Source organism: Ischnura elegans, chromosome 7 (genome assembly GCF_921293095.1).
Source record: "Ischnura elegans chromosome 7, ioIscEleg1.1, whole genome shotgun sequence".
NCBI lineage: Eukaryota > Metazoa > Arthropoda > Insecta > Odonata > Coenagrionidae > Ischnura > Ischnura elegans.
The window spans coordinates 18,434,501-18,459,865 of record NC_060252.1 but is presented as its reverse complement, the minus strand read 5'-3'; the positions used below and the strand labels follow the sequence as shown (position 1 = coordinate 18,459,865).

Here is a 25,365-nt window from a genome sequence, read left to right as displayed (position 1 = left end):
GTTTTCCTATGGTGACCTGTTGCTTGGGATGTGTTTTACCAACGTTTCGGTTTATTTGTAAACCATCCTCAGGGCCTATTTTTGCATAGGGTAGATTAAAAAAAGTCAAGATTTATGCTTGTTGAATTCAAATATTTATTTCAACAGATCGGAGGTAGGCAACAACTTGGTGAACGAAGACATTTCTCTGGTGCCAATACTGGTACTATTCTTATACTTCGTTCTTAAGCATGTGCACAAGGCGGTTGTAGAGGAGTCTCCTCACATCAATCGCGAGCAAGTAGTCCAGATGGTTGAACTTTGGGTCGGGAACAAGGATCATCCTCTTCAAGTTGGGCAGTTTATCCGCCAGCTTCCTAACATCCTTCATGAATAGATGAAGAATAAAAAAGGTTATCAATTTAAAAAATCCTGTTTCCTCGTGTGATGATGGAGATAAAATGGAACGATCGAGTAAGTAATGAAAAAGTGTTCAGAAGAACTTTCGATTAGTGAAGGTGTACATTTAGACTGAGTTATCACTAATCTTCTGTTGCAGTGAAAATATGGATCAGTGAATATTTATGGGATAAATTTTTAGAAATAAAGATTTAGGTCTACGAAAATCTTCATTCAATTTTTTCATAAGGTTGTGGGAGAGATTTTATTTGTACACAGTTTTCAGAAAAGCGAAGTCTTCTGAAAACCTTGAGGAGAAGACGGGACAGTTTTCCACATTTTAAGGCATGGTTGCCTGAGGAAAATAATCATAGAAGAGAAGAAAGGTAAGGGACGGCCCCGAATGAGTTACTTAGGAAAGGTTATCAGGGATGTAAAAGAGAAGAAATACGTCCAAATGATAAGTCAAACGGGTAGGAGAGACCAATTTCACAATTTTTGACTTACGATGAATATCACAATATACTACATTGATGAGATATATGATGATATAATGTTATGGTAATAAATAAATGTACGACTTCATTAGCATAAAAATTCTGAGGGAAAGGTATATTATCAAATCAATCAGCCAGCTTAGTCAAACTTTTTGATTAGGTATATTTTTTAAATTATATGACGGACGAGATTTCGAGACGGAATAGCAAATTTTGTAATTATATGGGTTATTTTAATTCTGTCGAAGAAAAGGCGCATGAGGTTAGCATAAAGTCGCTAACATAAAATTTGTCATGGACAGAGAATCGATCCATGTACCTTTGGCTATCCGAGCCAATGAACAGGCCTTCTCGCTCTCCAGGCTACTTGATTTTTCGTCATCATCTCGGTCTGCGAAACTGCCATTTTAATTAAGGAAACTCTTTGGCGTAGATTTCTACGCAGCGGCCTGTAGTTTGATGCACGATCCGAAGGGATTCTTTTCCTATGGAAATAAACCTGTAATCCATAGTGATGTAGCTATTTTTTCCTTTTCAGTCAAATTCTGTAATTGTAAAATTGGCCAAAGGTTAGAGTTAAGTCGGATTTATAGCTCGATTCACCATTTACCATAACGTTCGCGAGCCAGTCGTTGCTGGAATAGTGGAGGTTGACCGGTGCGGTGACCAAGCCAAGGTCATACTTAGGAGGCTTCGCTGACCCGTACCTCTTCAGGTTACCGGCCAAGCCATAGTCAAACAGGCGGAAGTCACCTGTGGAGCAAAATGGTAAACACAGAATAGATTTAGTTATCACAGGAATACTGATGAGAATAATTACAGCGAGAATAAGTTTCATTCACCAATGGATTAGAATTGACCGCTAAGAAACTGGAAATATTATTTGCCTAAGTATACATATTAAATATGATGCAGTGATACAAGGTCAATCCAAGCTTGTTACTAGAATACATGGCTTTGCATCTCTGCTGATTTATGCATGATTGGTGCTCATATATGGTTTTCTCCGTCTTTTTGCATATGCTTAACCTTATTTTTCTTGATACAAACTGTACAATATTCAACTTTTGACATGTTGCAGTATTAATAAATTGCAGTAATAATAAATTTACTGTCTGTAAAAAAAAGCCAGATACCCGAGTTTGAGGAGCTCTAGCGTCTAAACCAGGGGTTCCCAAACTTTTTTGTACAACGCCCCCCCCCCCCCGCTACACATATCAGCTCTCCATTTTGAAATACCCTATTTCCACGGTGCCGTACATACCTACTCCTACTTGTACTCGTACAAGTATGTGCCGACTTGATACGGTGAGTCGGTAGATTTTTTTGTTCACTGTTGAATGCGGTAACGCAGAATGGAAAGATTCAATAATTGTACGTATGATGAAAATTAAAACAAGTACTACATGAAAAACGAATATAATTACCTGTAACCTTCTTTGATAAAGCTTACAACTTTATTGAAACTTTACAAAAACAATTATGAAAACTTAGAAAGACTTTATTTCAAAGATCTGAGGAAATTATTTTTGTATTTTTTTTTTTCATTTGGGTGTCACGCCCCCCCTGGAAATTTTCCACGCCACCCCAGGGGGGCGCGCCCCCAAGTTTGGGAACCCCTGGCCTAAACGAAGCAATCAATTGCAATGCAACAAGAATCATACGAAAGAGAATTTATTTCTACGTTGTATCGTGTACTTTAAAAAATCTTCGCCTCAGTAGTTTTTCCTGTACTTCAATTTTTCTCAAAAAAGTACATTTGCTTCGTTTAGACGCTGGAGCTCCTCAAACTCGGGTATCTTCCTTTTTTTACAGACAGTAATAGTTTTTTGAAAAATAAACGTAGACTGAAGAGACTTTGTTAGTCTCTTAGAAAATTTATTTCGTTATTTTTAATTCTCAAGAAAACCATTTTTTATAAATATCTCTTTTTACATTGTTAAATTAATTTTCTTTTTTATTTTAAATGTAAAAATCTTGAGATCTATCAATTAATTAAATATAGAACCACAATTTGCAGTGCAATTGAATTTTAGTATTGAAGTGTTTTGATAATTAAAGCAGAAATTTCAGTGAGACAAACGAACTCGTTCCTTTTAATGACCGCAACACCGCCATCAGATTTTGGTGGCCATTGTTTTAAATTAATCTTCATATTATTTAATTTAATATTCTGAATCAAAATCGAGATACAGATCCAATCATAGTGAAAATGTTACAACATTGCATTATCATCTGGTTCTGATTAATCCTGAAAATGTCAGCCTGATAGCTAATCGGGAAGAGGGTTCAAATTCAGTTGCAATATTTGACCCGGACGACAAACAACAAAGCGAGTTTAGAAATATGTCATAGGAAAACGAGAAGTCCTTTGAGGACTTTTACAATATCTCCACACTATTTTCACGGTCACACTTCATTCGCATTCTAGCCCTGCGGTCTGTCCTACTCAAGCGTAGTAGAAGGTCAGGCTAGAAAGGAGACTGTGAAGAATTATCGTCGCTTAATAAACATGATTGTGACGTCACTGCCTGGCGACTGGAAAGGAAAATAAGTAATGCGATCATGTTTTCCTCTATTTCATTCCCGTTGTTTGTTGTCTGAGGACGACAGTTTCGCTGGAAATCTCGCCTAGATGTTCAGGTCAGAAGTGGAGTTTGACGCAGAGGGATCGAGGCACATGTCCTGCATTTATGTATGGCCGTCTTCATCAAATACTTCTTCGTAAGATACTGTCTGGTTGGCTGGCGAAAATCTCGTCATCCCGAAACAAGTAGTACGGTGGTACCTTGGAAAAGATTATTCGTTTCAATCATGCATCGCAAAAGCTTACGCAAGAAAATAACGTAAATTATAGCCGACACAAATCTTCGTTTTTCTCCTCGTATACCGCGATTTTTCACGTAAACTTTCCATCTTGGCCTTTTGTCCGGAACTATATCCTCATGAGAAAGGATACCTTGGCGAATAGTCTACCTTATGAACGTACCTATTGCTTGCTTGGCCAACTTTCTATCAGTGATGAGCTAATTTAGGCTGAGTATCTGAGTGACATTTATACTGAGTATCTGAGTTATCACTAATCTTCTACCGCAGTGCAGATAAGGATCAGTAAATAGTTATTGGATAAATTTTTAGAAATAAACATTTAGGTCTACGAAAATTTAATCTTCATAAGGTTGTGGGAGAGATTTTATTTGTAAACAATTTTTAGATGGTACTTGCCTGTTAGGACTCCTTGGGCGTAGTGAATAAAAGTTTTGGTCGAAGTACCCGCCGGTAGGTGGCCCAGAATCACTGGAAGCGTTGTCTGTGGAAGGAAAGTGGTGTGGTATTTATGCTGTTATTCATTTTCATTGTTTGGTAGGCGAGACCTGTATCATACTTTTACCGTTCTTTCCCCTAGGGATCACTCCGAAAGTACTTGGCCCGCTTCCTGATCGACCGGACATTCTAAAATATTGTGTATGTCATTCGTTTAAGGGGCGTAAAGATAAAATATGAGCTCATATTTCACTGATCAGTGGACTCGACCCTTCCCGTGATGTCACTGTTAGTTGCATTTTTTGGAAGAGAAACATTGTAGATAAAGGAATACATGAAATCGTGCGTATAAATGCGAATAATATTATTCTACAAATATTTTATTCGCGATAATCGGTGATCCCTACCAACCAACCTTTGGGTAGATTTTGAGCTGGTGTCCCATGGCAACAGTATGTATTCTTGTCGCGGGAATGATGTATACTCTTATTCCCCGTAAGGCAATTCTAATCAAATTTATTCAGACTACTATGGAAAGTGCGAACTCACCGTAAGAGATATTGACAAAAAAATATTTATTTAGGCCAACATGAGTGGTCCTCTTATTCCTCTATTTCCTCTTATTGAGGCCCGATTTCTTTCCATTTCCCTCAGCACACCCAGGGGATTTACTAGGTAACGGATAAAATAACACATCAGGATACACGAAGAATGATATGCTAGCCTTTTTATTCCATTTCAGAGTTATTCTACGATAATGAGGATTATGCTGCTTTTCGGGTTACTTGGATCGCAATATATATTGCACATCTTGGGGTCGACTAAAATTTCATTTGTCTAAGGAATTTTATTGACAGAAAATTATTTGATGAGGATCAAATGGACCGACCGAGTAAGTAATGGGGAGTCGGAGAGAAGCGTCATGGAAACCTTGAAATGTAGAGGGAATAACCTAAAAGGCCACGTCTTTAGACATGAACGTCTGATGAAGACAATCTTCGAGAGACAAGTAGATGGCATGAACGGCAAAAAGGACTTATAATAAAACATATGGAACAGTTAGAGGAGGATATGAAAAAGGAAATACGTAGATAAGAAAAGATTAGCTGAGAGGAGAATTGAGTGGAGAGCTACGTAAAACTAATCTTACGATAAAAAAAAACCATCCCGAAGTTCGCTCTGAGAAAATGGCTTGGTAGTGTAACTGGTTAACACACCTGACCGGCAATCGGAAGATCCGGGTTCGAATCCCGGCTAAGTCAAATATTTTTTCATGGCGAACTTCATCCTTTGGTGTATTCAACTTTGCACCCGTGCGCATGACTGCGCACGAAGTCACGAGTTCCTGCAGTGCTTTGAAAATCTTAGGATTGTTGACCAGCGATGGTGATGAGCAAGTTATTAGCCCTCCTGTATTACACTCTTCATTACGAAAATATGCCAAATAATTGAACGCATTGATGACAGAATTGTGCATGAAGCTAGAAAACTTGATGGGTCAAAAAGACGCATTCCCTTGCATTATAGGTGGTGACAAATTTCCGCGAACTGCTAGTGTTAAGAAACTCTTTGAATAATAGGAGGTGGTGATATGAGTTGGAAAGTTGTACTCATTGTGAAAGCACTCCGCAATCATTTTTAATTACTTGAAGACGTTTGAGATAATCGGCGTTAGATAACTGTCGATTAAGGTGGTTCGATGTGCGATGACGCGATTGTCGACTATGTTTGTTCTCAGCCGGATGACGCATTTCTTTCCATTGAGTAGCATTCACTTGGGAGGCAATCATTGAGTCTCCGAGCATTTTTACTTGATATGTCTTGCACGGAAAAGCATGTAGCTTTTCGATCAGCTCAGAAATATTAATTCTGGGGGTGTATTTTCTCCTGGAAGGTCTTAGGTTAAACAGGTTGTGTACGTGTTAAGAATTCACGTCATTTTTTTCCAGATGGATAACGAAGATTCTCGTTAATTAGGTGCGTCATCTTACACAATTTTAAAGCAAAATATACGTATTTGGCAGCGCGTTTACAGTTTTTGTACGCTTTTTTTTATTGATCAACGTATTGTAATGTTTGATTAGGTAATGTTATACTTTAAACATAATCTTTTTAACCATATTTAAATCAAAAGTAGTTCGCCCAAACTGGAACATATTTTCAATCTCAATACGTCTACTCGGTGACGTCGTTCCTCTATATTTAAATACACCAGTACACTAAGTGTTAAGATACGAATATCTGAAAGATAATGTCGTTAGTGAGGAGGTGGTTGCAAATATTTGGGACAGAATTGAAGAACGGAACGCTGCCAAAGAGCGTAAAGAAAAGGCTAGTGATGAGTTTGATATGGAGCGTTGGGCTTTTCGGCGCGGAAACGTGGGCACTGTGTGAAAATGACGAGAAAAGGATTCAGGCGTTTGTCATGTCGTGTATACGTGATCGATATGTCAACATCGGCGTTTGCTGCAGTATCAGTGGAAAAAGTACCCGGATATAATTTCTCAAAACACATTGTTGCAAAGTAAACACTGCAGTGAATTGGAATGAACCTATAATTATTGCGTTGAAAATGTTATCGTTGGTAAAAAGTATTTGCTAGAATATGACACGTCATCCTTTTATCCATCCAAAAAGACATTCCGAACTAAAATTGTGAAAGTGCGAGGTAACCGAAGGAAAGGAGCTGTCCCCCTTTCCCAAAAGGGTGGTATTCATGCGGCTGAGGCTTAGTCTATCACAGAGGTCTCCAATTTACTAGGCCACGAGGGCCAAATTCCAAGTTCCGAATCGCCCCGCGGGCCGGATAGCAACTTTGCCGATGACTGAAGTATTCGATTCCAACGTCTACTGAAGTATCTGGGGGCGACTATTTCTTATTTACGAACAGTTGAAGGCGACTTTGACCTGCAGCGCAGCACTGCAATGCTCCAGGCGACGTCTCACAGAGTCAAACGAACGAGAATCGCGCGCTACTTGAACCGATTGCGCGGGCTGGATGAAAGCCCTCCGCGGGCCGTATTTTGGAGACCCCTGGTCTAGCACAATGCATCTTTTCCTCACCGTATAATTTTTCAACCTACTATGGCAGTTTTCAAACTCGAATATACCCAATTAGCGATATAAAATCAGAATGTCGAACCTTCTTTGAATAAAAAACTGCAAAAACACGTGGTATATCGCAGTGAATTACCAAAAACACTTCCTGTGAGAGCACATGGCTGAAACCGGACGAATGTACATGTGGCGTCAGAACAAAAATGACGGACTAAGCGGGCAAGAAGAGGACGCAGAGCCAGTAGGGGAGAGGTTGGAAGATGCCGGGGACTCATCTGGGATGAGCTCTACCCTAGCTTATCCAAAACAACCCTTCGACTGAAATTACAAAGTGAATCGCTTTACGAGCTAAAAGAGGAGTGTTACGGTTTAAATTAATTCTATTATTACGCATTTCACATCTAACTGAAGTTGGGGTTTTCAATGCTGGGATGTCAGACTTTGGTTAATGCGCTGCCAATTTGAATGCTCTGGTTCATACTCTGAGCTGTGGATTGATAAGTTTGTTGTCAATTCTCACCCTGTTGAGCTGTGCAGAGTTGTGTCCTGCTATCAGGAAGAGGATGTTGGTGCAGAGGTCCTGCGCTATTGCATCGTCCTTGCAACCCACTTTGCCCAGGAACGGCAAAAGATCCGAACTCGGAAGGAATTCAGCCAGGCCCAGCATATTGGCTATCCACTGCAAATGAGGGAAAGAAAGGAAGTTAATAGTCGCTCGGGTGATAATTTTCATTTTAGGGATACGAGGTTTGTTTAAAAAAATAACGGGAATTTTTTATTTGCGCCGTTTTGTAGAGTCCGGCTCTCAATGTTTTTTCATTTTGTTGTTATAATCTCCCTGTTAGGGTGTGATAAATTTTTCAACTGTATCCATGCTTAACTTTGTCTGTGGTAGCCGCAAAGGTTAGGCCTTTTTTATGAACCCGGCTATTTTCGTTTATCAAAAGAAATGTATCAAAGAATGACTGCTAAGCAAAGAATGATGAGCAAATTAAGTGACCGAAATCGGTCGTGAATATAACCTTTTTGGTAGAGCGTGGAGCTGCTATCCAAAAAGGTTCGTTCTTCACAACCCCCTAGAAGCTCCCGAAAAAATTCTCAGGATACGAGGCGGCTCAAGAAAAGCAATTCCGCTAATCAGGAAATATTATAGTTGGAAATACATTAGTACAATGAATTTCTTCATGCTTCTACTTGCTAAGAAAAAATATCAAACAAAAATCCTCGTGGTGCAAGAGTCGTAATTTCCCTGGATGCGTGAATTGCATGCAATAGGTAACTATCTCCATGGGTGGTCTTGCCAGGTCGGGTTGTCGGCAGTCGCCGAAGGACCCCACAACGATCGTGTCTATCGAGAAGCGTATATGAAAGGTGTGATATAAATGGCTCAGATTACTTGAACCTAAGCTTATTTCAAATATAAAACTCAACTTTTTTATTAGGTGCTTTATTTAAAACAAACTCAGAGTATATTATTCAATATACTCTGAGTATATTATATAATATTTTTTTTTTTTAATGAGATAAAGTTGTCGGAAGACAAACCTTTTTTGAAAGGGTTATTCGAAAAGTCAATTAGATTTTTTTATAATTCAGAGCAGTATAAGAAAGAATCACTAAATAGGTAATAGATCCATCATGCATACTTAAATTTCATAAACTGTGAAATTCTCGCTTTTCATAGTATTTCTTCTTAAAAAATATCAATTTTTAATAAATTCGTGACGTGACGTGAGATGGAAAAATAGCCACTGATCTAATTTCGTTCATGCATTAGCGCATTTCCACGATATTTTTTAAATTTTGCAGTTCTAACCTTCGCCACGTGGAATGCTCTCAAAAATGTGGTTTGAATATTTATCGGAAACATCGTTGTTGAATACTATCACGGTCTGATGGTCGATCTAAAAGAATTGTACCAAAAAATGGACTGCAATACGTGTTTAAAATTCATTTTCTTGACTCACATCACATCTGAACTTTTTTCCACCAAACCTTGGTGCTGATAGTGATATTTTACGCATGGAAAATGGTACCGAGGAAAGTTCAGCGATATGATTACTGCTGGACACTTAAAAGGGACTTGCTAGATGCTAAATATGAAAGAAAATTCAAATTAGGTACCCATTTTTCACATTCTTTTAGATTTAAGATTTATATAGTAAAATATCCTTCAATGCGTATTTAATCCGGATGTGCTACGGAAACTAAACTTGATAAAAAATAAACCTGTGGTCAGTCTCGGAATCAGCATGAAAAATACCTTTAGGATAATCGAACAGCATGTCTAGGACAGAAAGTTTTGCTTGGCAGTGAAATTTTGGCATCATAACACTCTTTATGATTAATACTAGTGTTTTTTGGACGGAAACTGTAGTTTAATAAATGGAATTGGCGCTCAAAATCACGATAGTAAATTTGTACTGAACAAAGAGTAGCATTCCACAAGAATGAGTAATGCATTTTTATGCATGTTAACAAGTGCATTAAAAATATTCAGGAAACAACCTCCTTGGACAATTCCTACATCCGCAGTTTTGACTACTTTTGGACCAATTTTCAACAAAATACCTCATCTCTCCGAATTCTGCTTGCTCTATGGCTTAAGAATGGCATCTAAAAGTAAGAGCACGAATATTACATGAGAGTATCCACAAGTCGGGCTCCAAATGTGATGTCACCCACCGCGCATTTAAATGGGTTTACAAAAGTCGCCACTCGCGCGCTGATGACCAATTGATCCAAGTTTCACGGATGTATATTGGGGCTATTGATCGAAATTCTTACGGATGATAATGTGATCTACTAAATTCATTACTTTTCAATTCAACTACTCGCAATCACAATCATTATGCATCAAAATTTTGAAAAAAAAAGTGGATCGCATTGTACTCGTCACCACGCCGCAGGCATGTTTGAGAACCGATTAAAATGCGACCGAAGTGGCAACAGAAATCAGCCTCCGACGGGATGGAATTGTTGCCTCCTCTAAGCAGCCACTTGAGTCCGCCAGCACATAGTGATGGACTGATTGGAGTAAGAGTCCGCCAGCACATAGTGACGGACTGATTGTGAGCAAGCAACGTGCGCAATTGAGATCTTTTGCGTGATCGTTTGATGAACAGTATCACTTCGACGAGCGATACAATCTTTTTGGCCAACTACAAGTGAAGTCGTTCATAGGCCACTCGTGACCGATATCAGTCGTCGTCATTCGTAAACTAACTGATCGTGATATTTCTATCATTCTTGACCGATCATGTTTCAGTTACATTGCTTGCGATAGATGTCGTCTGCGAAAGATATCGGTCGTAATTGACATCGGTGATGATTGGCATAGGTCACGACTAGCATGGAGAGCGATTGACATTATTAGTGAAAGACGATCGGTCATTTGTGATTGACTCTCTCAAGTGAATGGTGAACGGTGACTGGCATCACTGAAGCAACCACCTTGGCACATCTGTAATCTTTTCAGTGTGTGGCTACTTCACCATTTCACCAGATAAGTTGAGTTTGCCGACACTGTCAGAGGATTTTTTTCAATTCTTCATTGTTTAGCACATGGGTTTAGCATTAAGGATGTCCAACTGCGATTACAGTTAGCTTAGTAAATTCTTGATTCTTTTTTTTCTTATTCAGATTAAATTGAGAAAATTGCGTCTCTTATCGGGAAAAAACGGAATCAATTTAATGGCATGAAAAGGCGTCAAAAGGGATTTCTTCGAAAACATGTAATATGCCTTATGAAGTTGCACTTTTATGGTCGATAGCGATCACAGAATATTTTATAGTCTTCAGAGGAGTTTGTCTCCAGTATAAGATCATATGCACGGTGATGATTATCCATATTTGAGTGCCTCTGCCGAAGTTAGTATCTTGTTGCTGGTTGGTTATGTAAGTTGGTATAGGAGCCCACTTTCATGATGATCGGGTGGTGGCTTGTTACTAATACTACACGTAGATCAAAAGCATGGCCGTGATTATCACAAATGCCTCTGCCAGTGACGAATTTATCATCGTGCTACTAGTTGGTTATGTGGTTAGCGAACGAGCCTATTTTTATGAATTAAGTGTTGTGTTTTTGTTGCTAGTATTTTATCATAGGCACTAGCGTAATTATCTCAAATTCTGAACCCAATACCGATGTTTCTAGTTGGTGATCTTAGTTTCTGAATCTGTTATCAATGAGCCAATTCACCAAGTTCTAATTTTTGTCAATTGTGATAGGATGGGAAAATTAATAGAATCCTATTTTTCGGTTTATCTATACGTTTTCCACTTCTCCAGCTATAAAGGGCGAAACATCGATACCTTAAAGCCACAATAAAATTGGTGACGTCATTGTCTCCTGGCGACCGTTTCTCCGTTACTGCTCGGCCTCTCGCACCCCTCTCAATTGGATCGTTATTATGAAGACACCATGGAGGTATAAAACCAATGATGTCATCAACTCGCGACAATTCCGTGCCAGCTATCGCAAATCTTCGCTTTTATGCAATGAGAAAATGCCTTGATGGAAAAAGACGTTCTTAAATCTTCTCTTATCTTTCTCTACCTACCCCATTAAAACTTCTTTAAATAAATAGCTACATTCGCTCTGACGTGTGACGCCATTGCGTCGGAATGAGAGTGCGTTTAACTCACGTTGGAATGGGAGAGTAATGGAGCGAGCAGTTTGATGGGGCTCTCCATTTTCCCGACAAATGCTATTGGGGCGAGGGCGTGCATGGCCCGGATCCTGGTGTTGTACTCTGGTCGACTGGCGCCCATCACGAAGAACATGGTGGTGCCCAATGAGAAGCCAACGTACGACAGCTTCGGCTGACCCGTCCGACGCCGGATGTAGTCGAACTCAGCCGGCAGATCGTAGTAGCCCATCTCGTTCCACCTGTTAGGAAATTGAAAGGAGTTTAAATCTCTGACAAGGGGAGTGTCCGAAAGTTGAGTCTCAGAAATTAATTAAACTTTGTGGAATTACAGTCCATAGCTGTTCTGGAATCATCCCCTATATGGGGCTATATGATCAATAGTTTAAACAAAGAAAGCATTTATATATTTACAGGTGCAATGCATTCCCATATAGGAGCCATACCACTATGTCATATGCATGTCCCATGATTGCATCTCACTTGCGATAGCTGTATTCATAATTTATGTCCACACTGTATTTTAAAGTCTGATATTCATCACTATTTCAACGATTGTCACAAAAATTTTTATTTTTATGCGTGGAAATTTTTTCTCTGCAAATGACTTCAATTGAATGATAATAAAGTTTATAACATGGCGACCGGACTGTGGAGAAATATTCACAAAGTGACCCCACTGATGAACTGAATAGAAGTGTAAATGGTTAAATAAGGTTGAAACTTTAACACTGTCGAAAAATAAATCAAATCAATTTGAATTAATTACATTTGTTACAAGTACAGTGTTGGCTAAATGTTGATTGAGTATGAAATATTATCCCAAAATGTTTTATATTTGTTAATTGGGCCAAGGAATGATCAGATGGTTTATACTGAAGGAGAGATTCTCAAGCCGTCTTCCGAGTTAATTTCACGGAATGTATCACATTTAAATTTAAAGTTAAATAAATTGATTTTACCAAGCTATCTAGTTCATTAAGGCAGTTCTGTAATTGTTGGAGGTCAACTAGTGATTGAATGGTCAAAAAAGAGTTTTAGGTCATCCGAATATAGAAGAAAAGTTAGTGGTACAAAGTTCCATAGTAGCACACACCGGATTTTGACCAGTTCCTGTCACTTCTTCCAACCGAAGAGATAGTTACAATAGTTATATTTAATTTACAACATTCTTAATTCGAATATTGATTTTCCTGCGTTATTTCACCTCCTTAATGTCCGAGTTCCTAGCCATTCCGCTCGTTCACATTCTTTTTTCTTCTTGCCTTTTCCCAGACCTTCTCCTATCAAACAATCCCTGTACTACCGCCTCTCCCCACTTCTTAATTCTCTGCCTGATACAATAATAACGATTGTATCCTGCTCTCATCTGACTGTTTCATCAACCTAGCCATTTCCCATATATCTGTAAAAAAAAACTAAGCTCCACCTTCTTCCCCGTTCCTATTTTCGTGGAAATGTTTTATTTGTATTTTTTTGAATCTTGCCTTTTATGTTCTGCTGTTGTTTATATAATAAACTTCTCACTTAAATCCATTATTATTATGTTGCCGTTTCATTGTAAATTGACATAAATGCTGTATGTGATCAACTTAGTTATATAATTAAATAAATGAACAGTCGTCCGATATAGAGAAACATTGAAATTGAAGTCACTTGTCTAGCTACCCACAAATTATTTTTTTCGTTATGCCATGCATTATTTGGTTTCATTTAAGAACTCTCTTTCTAATTATGAGAATACTCACGAGAAGTCCCAGAACTCAGATTCCTTGGGGTCGAGCCATTTATGGCGCCTGGAGTACTCGTTTCCTCGTGCATTGCCCATCCAAACGTCGAATCCTTGGTCAGCCAGGATGAACGCTGCAGAGCAGAAAACAAACACCTTGTGTCATAGAAAGCTTTTCGCGATAAACCTGATTGATAAATTTATAGTTGATTTTTTATGAATTGTCCAGTTATTATGAGTTTTCCTGTTAATGCGAAGGGGATATCGATGGCTAAGTTGTAACTACACGTATCTCTAAAATACCAACTTTTCAGGAGAGCACGAAAACGATTAATATTTTTTATTGTACACTGAAAAAAAACAAAAGTTCACTGAAAATAAGCATTCATTTGCAAACAAAGAGATGTGTTTTGCTTGTATTTTATTTTATTAATTTTATTACACTATATTTAAGATACCTGTCTCAAAACGGCCGAATTTGAGATACAAGTTGTTAGAACTTAGCCATCGATGTATAGGATACCGTGGCGTAACTATGAAAGGGTGATGAGGGAATAGATACCCCCCCAAAGCCTCAGAGAAATAATAAATTTGAAACTATTGCCCAGTTTTGATGTATGATATTTGTATGATCGTCAAATTAAAGATCATTTATTAATATCATGGCATTAATTCATTTGAGTCATTGAGATGCGTCAAATTTTAAATATTTCCCGACACCTCCCCCAAGCATATTCCTAGTTACGTCACTCATTGGATAGATGTAGATATAAAGGATATATTACATAAATATTCGAAGTTTTAATGTATCTAGGGATTTCTGTGAAGATTGACTTTAAAAGTAACTTTTCGTGCAAAATTTTTTAATTCTTTCAATTAAGTGCATGTAAATTTTGTAGTATGTACACCAAACTGTGGAGAAATATTAGTAAAATTGACACGTGAACATCTAATCCCATGAATATCTTATGGGAAGGTTACATATGCTAAGGGCAGTAATACTTAAGTACATTTCGTTTCGCTTCTACATTCCGCTCCTGGGAACGAAACTATTGAAATTTTACAGGTTTTCATTTTAGTTTCGTTTCACTTGCCAATAATAACGAAACATAATATGATAGCCTTCCAACCACGGCAATAGGGTGGTTTCCTATTATTTTTTTATTGCCTAAATCGAAAGATTATTACTCCCGGGATACGTATTTCACGCTTTTAGGTTTTTAAATGAAGATATCTATTTTTCGCGATTAAATGATAAGTGAAAATTTTCAAGCGCGCAAAAACTCGACGGCTAAGTAGGTATGCTGGGAAAACTCCGTGTGACGTCGTTTTGGTTCCCGATGCCGCAAGTCAGGTGACCTTAGGGCGAGGCTTTGAGCGCTGATACGACGCAGGATGCTAGCAGGTAGCAGAGTGCCCTGATAGCAGGTAGCGCTTGGCTTAAATAAGGATAATTAATACCTTATCAAACGAAGGAAACTTTCCGAACTTAGGCATTCTTAATGTGTGATTATTAACAGATGTTTCCTTGAGCTCTGCGCCTCACGCATGCATTGGTAATCTTAGACGAAGTAAAACTCCTATCTACTCGTATAGAAACTAGGTCCTTGTGACGTCACGTGGAGTGCCATCGCATGGGCGCCAATCTGGCCCTTTTCAAATGAGGATAAAATTGACCATTGCCATTCGTCTAAACCGGTATTTCTAAAACCAAGGAATTTGCATATTATGAATAAATTAATGGTGGGTAACGAATCCCAATCAATGCCTTTCGTTTTCTTTGATGAAGGAAATTACCCTATTGGCTTTTGGAATATTCTTTTCTGTTAAAAAATTCGTCCACTGTGCATAGCCTTCTGTAGGACTGTAGAATATTTCCCCCTGCGTGGTCGTCACCTTACCGAGTCCGTTCTCTGGGCCCATGAAGACCCAGACTGCAGAACTGCAGAGGAGGCAGTGCTGCAGGAATACGACAGGCCTCTTGCATCTCGTACCGTACGAGTACCTCCCCCGGGGAATGCGGTGCATCGTCAACACGTATCCATCCTCAGTGGTCACTTGGTGTGTCTCGGAAGGGTAGCCGTGTCTCCTGATGATCTCGTCCTGTGAGGGAAACGCACCGAAAATGAAAGTGTTACAGTGACGGGATCGGCCAACAGAAGGGAAAAAAGGGGAGAGTAAACTTTTTTTTTTGCTTTTAAAGTATAATTTCAAGAATGCCCTGGTGATTTGTAATTGACGGACCCATTTTCAAAACTTCAAATAGATGAAAACCCAAAATGAACCAGTTTTCTAACAATAAATTAGAGGACATATGGAAAGTACATCGATGGCTAAGTTCTAACAACACGTATCTACAAAATAGAAAATTTTCAGGAGAGCAAATTGTCGATTAATGTTTTTGATTGTGGACTGAAATTAAAAACTAAAAATTCATAAAACTGAAAAAGAAGCATTCATTTGCAAACAAGGAGTTGTCTTTTGCTTGTATTTTATTTTATTTCTTAAGTTATCACACTTTGTTTAAGATATCTGTCTCAAATCGGCCGAATTTGAGATACGTGTCGTTAGAACTTAGCCATCGATATGCATTTTTTTTTCATTTACAGCGTTCCTCCTCGTTCGCGAGTTGATAAATTTAACATCATGTAGTAAGTGCAAAGTGCGCCTAAGTAATTCTTCACTTCTTAATCGTTGTTTTCCCGTTTAATTGCACAATTCTATTCCACCTTTTCACTTTAATTTTTGATTCATATTTCTCTGCATTAAATCGGATAAAACACATAGCCCCACACGCATACTACCTTCCACGTACTGCCCCGATATCTGCCCCAACAGGCGTGCAGCGTGTGTTAGGGCACCAGCCGTTTACAAAAAAAATTGAAGGTGCCAATTAAAATTATTTTTTTCCGATTCCCACCCTTCTTTCACCTAAGTCTTTTATTGATTAGAGAAAATTGTATTCCTGTGCCTATTAAAAAAACGCAAAATATCTTTCTTTTCGGATCTCACGATTGTAATCCCGATGAGATTCTTTGATCCTGGGAATACGCGATTTTTCTCAAATGTTTCAGGTATGTATGGGATTAAAATGTAAAAATGACTGAACATCATATGAATATATTGAGTAAAAATAGAGCAAAATAACACTGATTATAACTACCAATACAAATTAATAAAAGATTTTATACTTTTATAAAACCACTCAATACAAAGTTAAGGAAATAGGAGTGGAAAAAAAAGCTTATCTGAAGCATTGATATCTTCGTTATGCGTTTGTTTACTTTATTTGTTATGAATCTTTTTATCTTTGGTATTTAAAACTGTAAAAATACAGCAAAATATCTAAATATTTGGTTTTGTTAAAAATGCAACGATATATTTTGTCCATTACGTTTCCTCTACCCTCAGACTTGAACAAAACATTAATGACTGCAAGGTGGACGTCATAATCTGAACAAAGTTTAGAATTCTCCGGCATTACCTACCTTTGCCATTACACTTGCACCGTCAGTGGTGATAGAGAAAACGTCATTTTCTTAATTAAAATTTCATACTCCATTTCTGTTTTAAAAGTTAAATACAAACTGCTGCGGAAATATTTTCATTATTCTGATTAGTCCCAGGGCATGGAGCCTCTTCCACAGGATATTTGTCTTCTGTAAATAGTGTCTTCTGTTTCCTGGCAAAGTCCATTCATTGAACGTTAGACATAATTCTAATATTCACACAATGTTTTTAATTTTGGCAATCGCTATGTTTCTATAACGAATAATTTATAAGGAACTATAATTAATTTTTAATGCATCGTATTTCATTTCCAAAATGACTAACTCATTAGTGATAGCAAAAAGGTACATTTATCCCGAAACTCTTGGATATTAGTATGCTAAATCCCGGTATATCGGGATTTTCATTTCGTCCCGAATTGTATTCTTCGTCGGATCTATAGAATGTGTGAAGCTCTAAGATGGCATTCTCCTTGTCCGTCTATTAATTAGATATAAATTTTAGAAGTAGGTTTTATAATTTACTAAGTTCTAGAAATTTAAGCCTGGCATGCTGTTTCCGAATGATGACCGTGGTACGTGGTAACATTCAAAACAAATTACACTGGACGGCATGAAAATCGGCCCTGACACCATTCCTGTTGATTATTACGTAAAATGACCTCCTAAATCCGAATATGAACTCCGTTTTTCCCTATCACCCACCATGTTTGGGGGAGCTCCTCCCCTCCAATTTTTATGACTTTTCGGTCATTTGGAGGAATTAAAAGGATTATTTTATCATTTAAAATTTTTCTAGGGGTTTGAAGGGTGCAAAATTCTAAATATTTAATTATACAAGTAAAGAGGTAGTTTTGGGGGGAATTAGTCCTCGTAAATTGTGTAAAAACGCATTAAAAATTATCAATTTTGTCATTTTTTCGCGAATTTTCGCGTATTTTTAAAAACTTCCAGCTTCCATTTCACAAAACCCTCCCCGAATGATAAAAATATATGACAACAAGAAACAGCAGCAACAATAAAAATATTTTGTTGCATACCATAGCAACAATAATTAAAATATTTCGCATAGCTCGGAAGATTTATTTCACTACGCTGGCCCTCGCAGTGCCTCTCCCGCTCTGGCATGGACGGTAACTCTCTTCCTTTCGCAGCTAAAGAAAAGGAAAAGTAATACTTTCTAATACCATGAAAAACATAAGATTGAGGTTTTTATATTGTCATTAGAGTTAAAAAGTATTCTTTCTCCTTAATCATGGAGTTCCACAAAGTATCAGCCTCTCCAATCAATAATGCGTTGAAGTTGTCGTCAACTTCCCTCGGTATACCTCTAGCGATCCCAGAGTCTATTCTTTCGGTGTCCTGTTGTCCAATGGCAATGAGATACCTTCTGTCCTATCTAAATACTCTGCCGATATGAAAGATACGTACGGAAATATCAGCCGAATCCTTGAAAATATTAACTATAGTGATTATAATTGGTAAGTTTGCGATGATCTGAACGTTGTCGCTCTACTCACGGGACTGCAATCAGGCTTCACGAAACACTGCTGCTTCCTTTGTGAAAACAGCAGCCGCGCCCGAGAAAATCATTACATCTTACGGAACTGGCCTCTGCGCAAAAGATTCACTCACGATCATAAAAATTTCTCTCATGTTTCCATGGTTACGACAGAAAATATTCACTTGCCACCATTGCACATCAAACTACGACAGATGAAATATTTTTTGAAAGCAATCGGCAAGACAGGAGCTGAATTTCAATTTTTTAACTTGAAGTACTTTTCTTAGTGAGTCTAAAACAAAGGAAGAAATTCGTGGTCCCAAAGATTAGGAAACTTTTCCAAGATTTGACGTTTATGAAACACCTGAATCATAAAGAAAATCGAGCTTGGCTCGGATTCTGAAACGTGTGTTAGAACTTTTTGGGTGACAAAGAAGTGATGATTATTTCGCCCATGTCGAGGAATTTCTGTCAGCGTATTAGGCCGTGGGGTGTAACATAACACTAAAATGCATTTCTTTCATTAACACCTTGACCTTTTCATAGAATATTTTGGAGCAGTTTAAGATTAACATTGGGGACGGTTCCATGAAGATAACACCAAATTTGAGAGGAGATTTTCAGATAAGTTGAACGCGGGAAATTTGGTGTTTATATTAGGACTGCTGCTGGTTTTTGTATGAGAAACTTCCACCTCAGTGTATAAAGGGAAGAATCATGAGAGCTCATGGGGAGCTCTTCCAGGATACAACCACCGGGGCCGGGAACCCAAGGCCGAGCCTTATACGCCCGATCACCCGGGGAGGGGCTGGATGGGAAGGAAAAAGGATAGAGGCGCCGTCGCGATCGGCGCTTGCCGAAGCCTCCAGGGAAAGGAAGGGAATGGAAAGGAGGCGTATAGGGATGAAACACCCCAGCGCTATAGAAGCGAAGGGGGCCCTACCTAGCGAAACCAAGCATACGCAATTTCTCTACCACCATCCCGGGGAGATATTCCTATGAGGAAGAAGAATCCCAGTGAGAGGGACAGTGGGATGTATAAAGGGAAATCAAACACCAAATTACTCATGTTATTCATCGTTCTTCACAATAGTTATTTTTCTCTTTCTTGATGTGCGGGTGGTATTGAGAGCGCCAGCGTGGCAGCGTACCTTCTGAACTGTTGAGACACGTTTTCATTATTTTTTCTATGCCTTTTCTTTAAATATTTTGACTATTGCCTATATAAGCTGTTGAATATTTTTGCATTATTCTGATATATTTCGGGTAGGGAAAGATGAACTGGGAGCTGAAATATGAAGAAAATAAGTGAAAAAATAGCGAAAAAAGAAAAGGTTGATAATTTTTAAAGTGATTTTTAATCAGTAACGGAAACTAATCCCCCCAAATGCACATCATTACCATTAATTATCGTGTTTTAGAACTTTTCACCTCTCAAAAACCTAATAATAAAAATAAATGTTAATATAATCCCTTTCATTCCTCCAAATTATTTCAAAAGTGATGAAAACTAGAGGGGGGGCTACCCCCCAAGAATGGTGGGTGATGGAGGAAAACGGATGTCATATTCGGATTCAGGAGGTCATCTTACATTGGAATCAGTGGGAATGGTATCAGAGCTCGAGAAAAAATTATTTTTTTCCGTCCAGTGTTATTAAAGCTATAATTAAAAATTAAGAATTATTCATTGTATTTATTTGAAAGATTTTTTGTGTTTAACTTTGTATTGTGACGCTTTATCTTAACTGGCAATGCAGCAGAGAGAAAAATTATTGCACTTGATGAATGATTTCCAGAATTTATAGCAATTAGGAATTTAAAATGATGCTTGCAAAATGCGTTAAGAATGATTCTTTTGACGATGGTTACGCTTGTTAACAATCAGAAACAAAAATTAAAATTTTGATTTAAAATTAGTAAAACTGTTCTTCTTTGAAAAAAGTGAGGCGAAATCAAACTCTAGAATTTTAAGTCTGACACGTTGCCTCCGATTTTGAAGTGTCTCCCAGCCTAATTCGTGTTTAAGAGGATGTTTTGCACTGAAATTATATTTATCTGTTGGTGGAGAAAAATATAAAAAAATTCGACTTACAGTGGGTAGAGCTGCATCTGGGTTCCCCTTTTTACTATACAGCGACAGTTGAGGCACTCCCTCGGAGTAGCTGTCTTCTTGTGCACAAACGGACGCCGCGACGGCCAGTAGAGTGACCGCGAGGCAGAGCAGTCTTGTGGTCCCCATGTTTAAGTACTTGATCTTCCACCAGATATCTCGGTGTGTCCATCCTAGAAACGATTCTTACATATACTTCAAGTCCATATCCCGCACGTGCTCCAAGGTCCAACAATGGCTTTCATTTTTCTCTCCACTCCTTTTCAGCATTTTTTTCGCAATTTCTCAAGATCTATCCCTACATTTTTCCCACCTACAGTCACTCGAAGGTAGATGAACTTCCTTATATCGTTTATCACTCTCAGTGTAGTAAAACCTGTTTGATGATTTATTCTTGATGAAATCAATGCATTCGTTTATGGGAGGAGGAGCACTTTGATTTCTCTTCATTTTCATTGCCATTAACAGATTTGTGTTCATTAAAAGTAAAGGAAAGTTTTTTAATCGAGTGGCGTCATTTTGATTCAAAACTAGGCCCCTCTTAAATACATACTCGCAGTATTTGCTTTAGTTTAGGGGGATGCCGAAATAATTTGCGGTTCCAGAAAATATTCTTGTGCTAAGAATTTTCTTGACATCGAAGAGTGTATTATATCCTTAAATTACATTAAAAACATTCACGGGACACAAAGAGGTGTTATTTTTTCCAACATAGAGAAAATTTGCTCGAACTCGGCAATTTCAACCGGCGAACTCTATAAATAACGGATTTATTACTTACTTAACCAGTTACTCTGAAATGTGGAACCACCTCTTATTGTTGTACCATTAATAGTACATCTACATACTAACTCCCAAGCAGCCTCAATAGGCGTGTAGCGGGGGATATTAGGACAACAGCTGTTTCCAAATAAAAAGGAAATGGTCTAACAAAGTTCTGCCTAACATTTATTTGAGTCTTTTATTGCTCAAGGGAATAAAATATGCCACTTAATAAAAAAACAACCATTTCTAGGCTGTACATGAAAATTTCACGCAGAAATACTGCACTTCAACTCATTTCAATTCCGGTCTATGCCTCAGAAAATGAATCGATTTACGCACGTACCTTGAGTACATTTTATTGATTTAAGATGTGTAATGTGTAACGCATCCTTCACATCTGTTGATGGTCTTCCTAAAAAGTGGAATGTAGGCATATTATTTTTTCACTAATGAATTTTAATTCAAATCACCAATGTTATGTTATCCCTAGTTTTTATTACATTAAAAGAGAAATTTGTTGGACAAAAAGTACGATTCAAAATTCCTAATCCTTGTAAAATTCTATAAATAATTTTTTTTCAATATGTTTTCTCTGATGCATATTCAGGTGCGTTGGAAAACATGCTGCGTTATATTACGAAGATTAACATTAAAAAAAAAAATTTCATTGTTTTAACCATAATGTTAGGATTTTAGATTAGAGCAAAGTCATGTTGCAAGCTATACTATTATCATTATTATTATTATTATTTAAGTATTCTAACGATTAAACGTAACACTTAGAAAGAGCATATATTACACTTAAAATTACCCGAAAAACTCAGTATCTGTTCACCTACAAGACTGACTGAAGGTATTTATTACGTGAGTGTAAGTTCTATTGTTGCTTTGAATTCATTTATAATAATGTGGATGTCATTGATATGCATGATATCACCAGACGCCTATTACGACATTCTAACAGAAAATAGGAACGAAATAGGATAAAGAATTAGTTTGACCTCTAAATGGAAGGGGCAAGATAAAATATATACTAAATGTGCCTTAAAGTGGATAATAAAAATAGGCAAACAAGTCATGTAAGTAATGCTTCCGATAGATTTTTATATATTTATGATGACTATTAAGACACTCGAACTTTCGACGAACTTGGAGATGTGGGTTAATTACTTAGTGATACTTAAAATATATAGAGCAATATCTAAATATTTACTTACGGAAATGTTAGTAACGACTAGAATAAATATCAAAGCAAAGCAAAGTAAACATAATAATTTAGCGCATAATTGTATTTTTGATTTCTCGTGTGATCAGGCACTTAGAAAACCATAGGATATACCAAGAAAATGTTTAGGAATAATGAATGCGCCTATCAGAGTGTCTAAAATACTTAAAAACAGAGCAATATGCATTGATGGTGTTTGGTAATATTCTGCTAAAACCATAATCTAGAAGATTATTTTTTGGCAACTTTTAGAATACTCTTTCAGACGTAAATTCCGATTTTCGTTTCTTCTTTATACGTGCGTTGCCACGCAGATACGTCTCGGTATTTTTTAGTACAAGCCAGACTACTCAGACTATCTATCTCAGAATACTATCAGATTGAGATTCGCGTGACTGATAAGTTATGCTTCGCCTTGTGTTCTGGCACCGGGAGTCAAGGAGGTCGCGAAAACTTTTGGAATAGCGAAGAATGCCTCGGTAGGACTTTCACGGACGGTGAGAGTAAGTCAAACTGGACCTTTCAAGGCACAGAAGGCATTGGCAATACCCGAAGTTCAAACCCAGCGGATATCGCAGTTGCTCGCGCTGGCCGTGGGGACCGACTTTTGAAAGTGAATTTACTTGCATAATCAGTGACGAGACCAAAAAAAGTGTGTGAGCCGTTTTACAACGGAATGGATACGACAAAGAGCCATTTCCAGCTCATTTTACAAAGTCACGACGAGGGATAAAGATGCCTGCAGGGAAGGAATTGGAACTCGAAGGCAGCCCTTCAGCCAAGAAGGCCTTCCTTCCGTATGTTCTATGAGGGAAAAAAGTATTCCAACAAGGTTTATGCCGCCACTATCGCTCCGCGGGATGGTGGGTTTCCTTGCCAGTGGGTTGTTATTCTTTGGTCAGTGAGGGAAATTCAAACAAGGCAAACCATTTCCTATCTTCTTCGTCCAAATACGCGACCGACTGCTCAGTCTCCTGCAACCCAGAGCATGACTCGCGATGAACTCCGTAAAATTGTGACGCATTCGAAGGCATCATGTGCGCACATTGAGAACGCTCCTCTGAATTTTCCTTCGCCTATCTGAGCAAAACGGAAAAAATCGCTACCCACGTATTTGAATGCAATTGATTTTGAAGGATTTTTAGCTTTTCCGGAAGGACTGACGAGCAAATTGCCAGAACGCGTTTTTCTTGCGATCGAGAAGGTTATGTTCGTATCTTGATTTAAGATGCCTTTGTCAGCAGGCGAAAGTGGGAAAAGAAGTCAGCTTGTTGGAGGCAGTCTTAACAGTAGCGGAAACATGGCGAAGGATGAATAAAAATTGAAGTACCGTATACTACTCGGAGAAACGCAACTGGGAGGGTAATGGGGTATTGAAAAATCGGAGAAGACCTCCTCCTGATTTCCATCTGAGAGTGACCGATTAGGACTGAGGTGTACAACCGGAGATGTTGATGCTGACATATAATACATCGAAGTTCTGCTGAGATTTCGAATTTTATAATAGGAGAGATAATGTCCCAAGTGAAGTGTGAATTCATTGGAGTATATTTTTAGTAAAGAGTGCCACACCATAAGCCCTTATCTAGGGCCCCCAATCAACCCAGACCGCCTCTGGATTCGTCAAGCTTTCTTGGAAATATTTTTGGATGATATAGCAAGAGAGAGGTACTACTCCGATTCGAAATGCCATACCCTTAATATGTAACGAGTATAATAGATTCAGCGCGAATACACTGTGTACGTTAAATTTATAGAATACAAAGAAAATCCGCGCAGTTAAAAAAAATTCTGCTAAATCCGTAGAGAAAGTGATACACAAATTATCAGAAATAAATTAGAATTGAAGCCGTAAGAGATTCAAAGACTACGATAATGGCTTATATTGCTTGAGCAATTAAAAATAAATATCATTCAGTGTAACATAAAGAACAAAAAAAGAGAATCTCTTTGTCATTTCATGACCAAAAGAAATCGTAAACGAAGAAAGATGTTTTGCCTAACGGAAAGGTGTAATAATTAGTTTTTTTCCCTAGTTAAAAAGGACTAACATAGGTGTTAGGTGGTACTTCGTACACGTTTTGGGGCTATCTATTAATTACAGTTGCCATTTAGGGGGCCATGGGTCAATGCGATTTTCACTCTATCTCATGTGGGGCACAGGGTCGTCCTGGCAAATATCACAATATTTTTCCGCGAGAAACAGTGCAAAATTGCGATCTTAGTAATCGAAAATAAAAATTTATAACTAATATTAAATAAAAATAATTAAATAAAATTGTTATTCAATAAATCCTACGCAATGATGCATAATGTATGATATTGCTATGAAAATTTCGAGATGCCACCAATGTGAAGCAAACATTTAGGCCGTTAATTCATTATTTCGTATTTAAATATTTTCAGTAACATTATTATGAGTCTATCAGGTGAAAGATACTGCAAGTATTGGCGTATTCATTGAGTTTAAATACTAAAACTTACCAAATATATCGTATGGGATGATTCTGGATCAGATTCCTCTGGTCTTCACAATTCCGCTGTCCTGGTGCAGGTGACTTGGAAATGCTGTGGGACTCTGCTTATATGGCATTTCGAGCTACCGTAGACCCACCAAAGGGGGGAAATCGGAAGACATCATCCCTCACGGATGTTAGTATCACCCATGTCTCACCCAG

The 25,365-nt window shown here is 38.0% G+C and overlaps 2 protein-coding genes across 2 annotated transcripts in view; both read right to left on the bottom strand.

Annotated features, from left to right (window-relative positions):
- LOC124161979 (lipase 3-like) overlaps window positions 1–25,365 on the bottom strand; it is a 159,369-nt gene that overhangs the window by 72,066 nt on the left and 61,938 nt on the right. The gene's annotated exons all lie outside the window — the stretch shown is intronic.
- LOC124161981 (lipase 3-like) lies at window positions 112–25,236 on the bottom strand. Its single transcript, XM_046538272.1, has 9 exons — window positions 25,172–25,236; window positions 20,680–20,870; window positions 15,476–15,677; window positions 13,594–13,708; window positions 11,844–12,087; window positions 7,717–7,875; window positions 4,101–4,185; window positions 1,486–1,628; window positions 112–364 (listed from the first exon to the last, which is right to left on the bottom strand). Exons 2-9 carry the CDS (start codon window positions 20,824–20,826, stop codon window positions 212–214), a joined length of 1,248 nt encoding a protein of 415 aa, XP_046394228.1. The 5' UTR covers window positions 20,827–20,870; window positions 25,172–25,236; the 3' UTR covers window positions 112–211.

Bases quoted from the DNA above. Each gene is read 5' to 3' on its own strand.
- LOC124161981 (XM_046538272.1), bottom strand. From the start codon at position 20,826: ATGGGGACCACAAGACTGCTCTGCCTCGCGGTCACTCTACTGGCCGTC. The intron at 15,678-20,679 runs GTAAGTCGAATT...TTTCCCTCACAG, and splicing joins CAGATGCAGCTCTACCCACT to GACGAGATCATCAGGAGACA. The intron at 1,629-4,100 runs GCAAGTACCATC...TTTGCTCCACAG, and splicing joins CGCCCAAGGAGTCCTAACAG to GTGACTTCCGCCTGTTTGAC.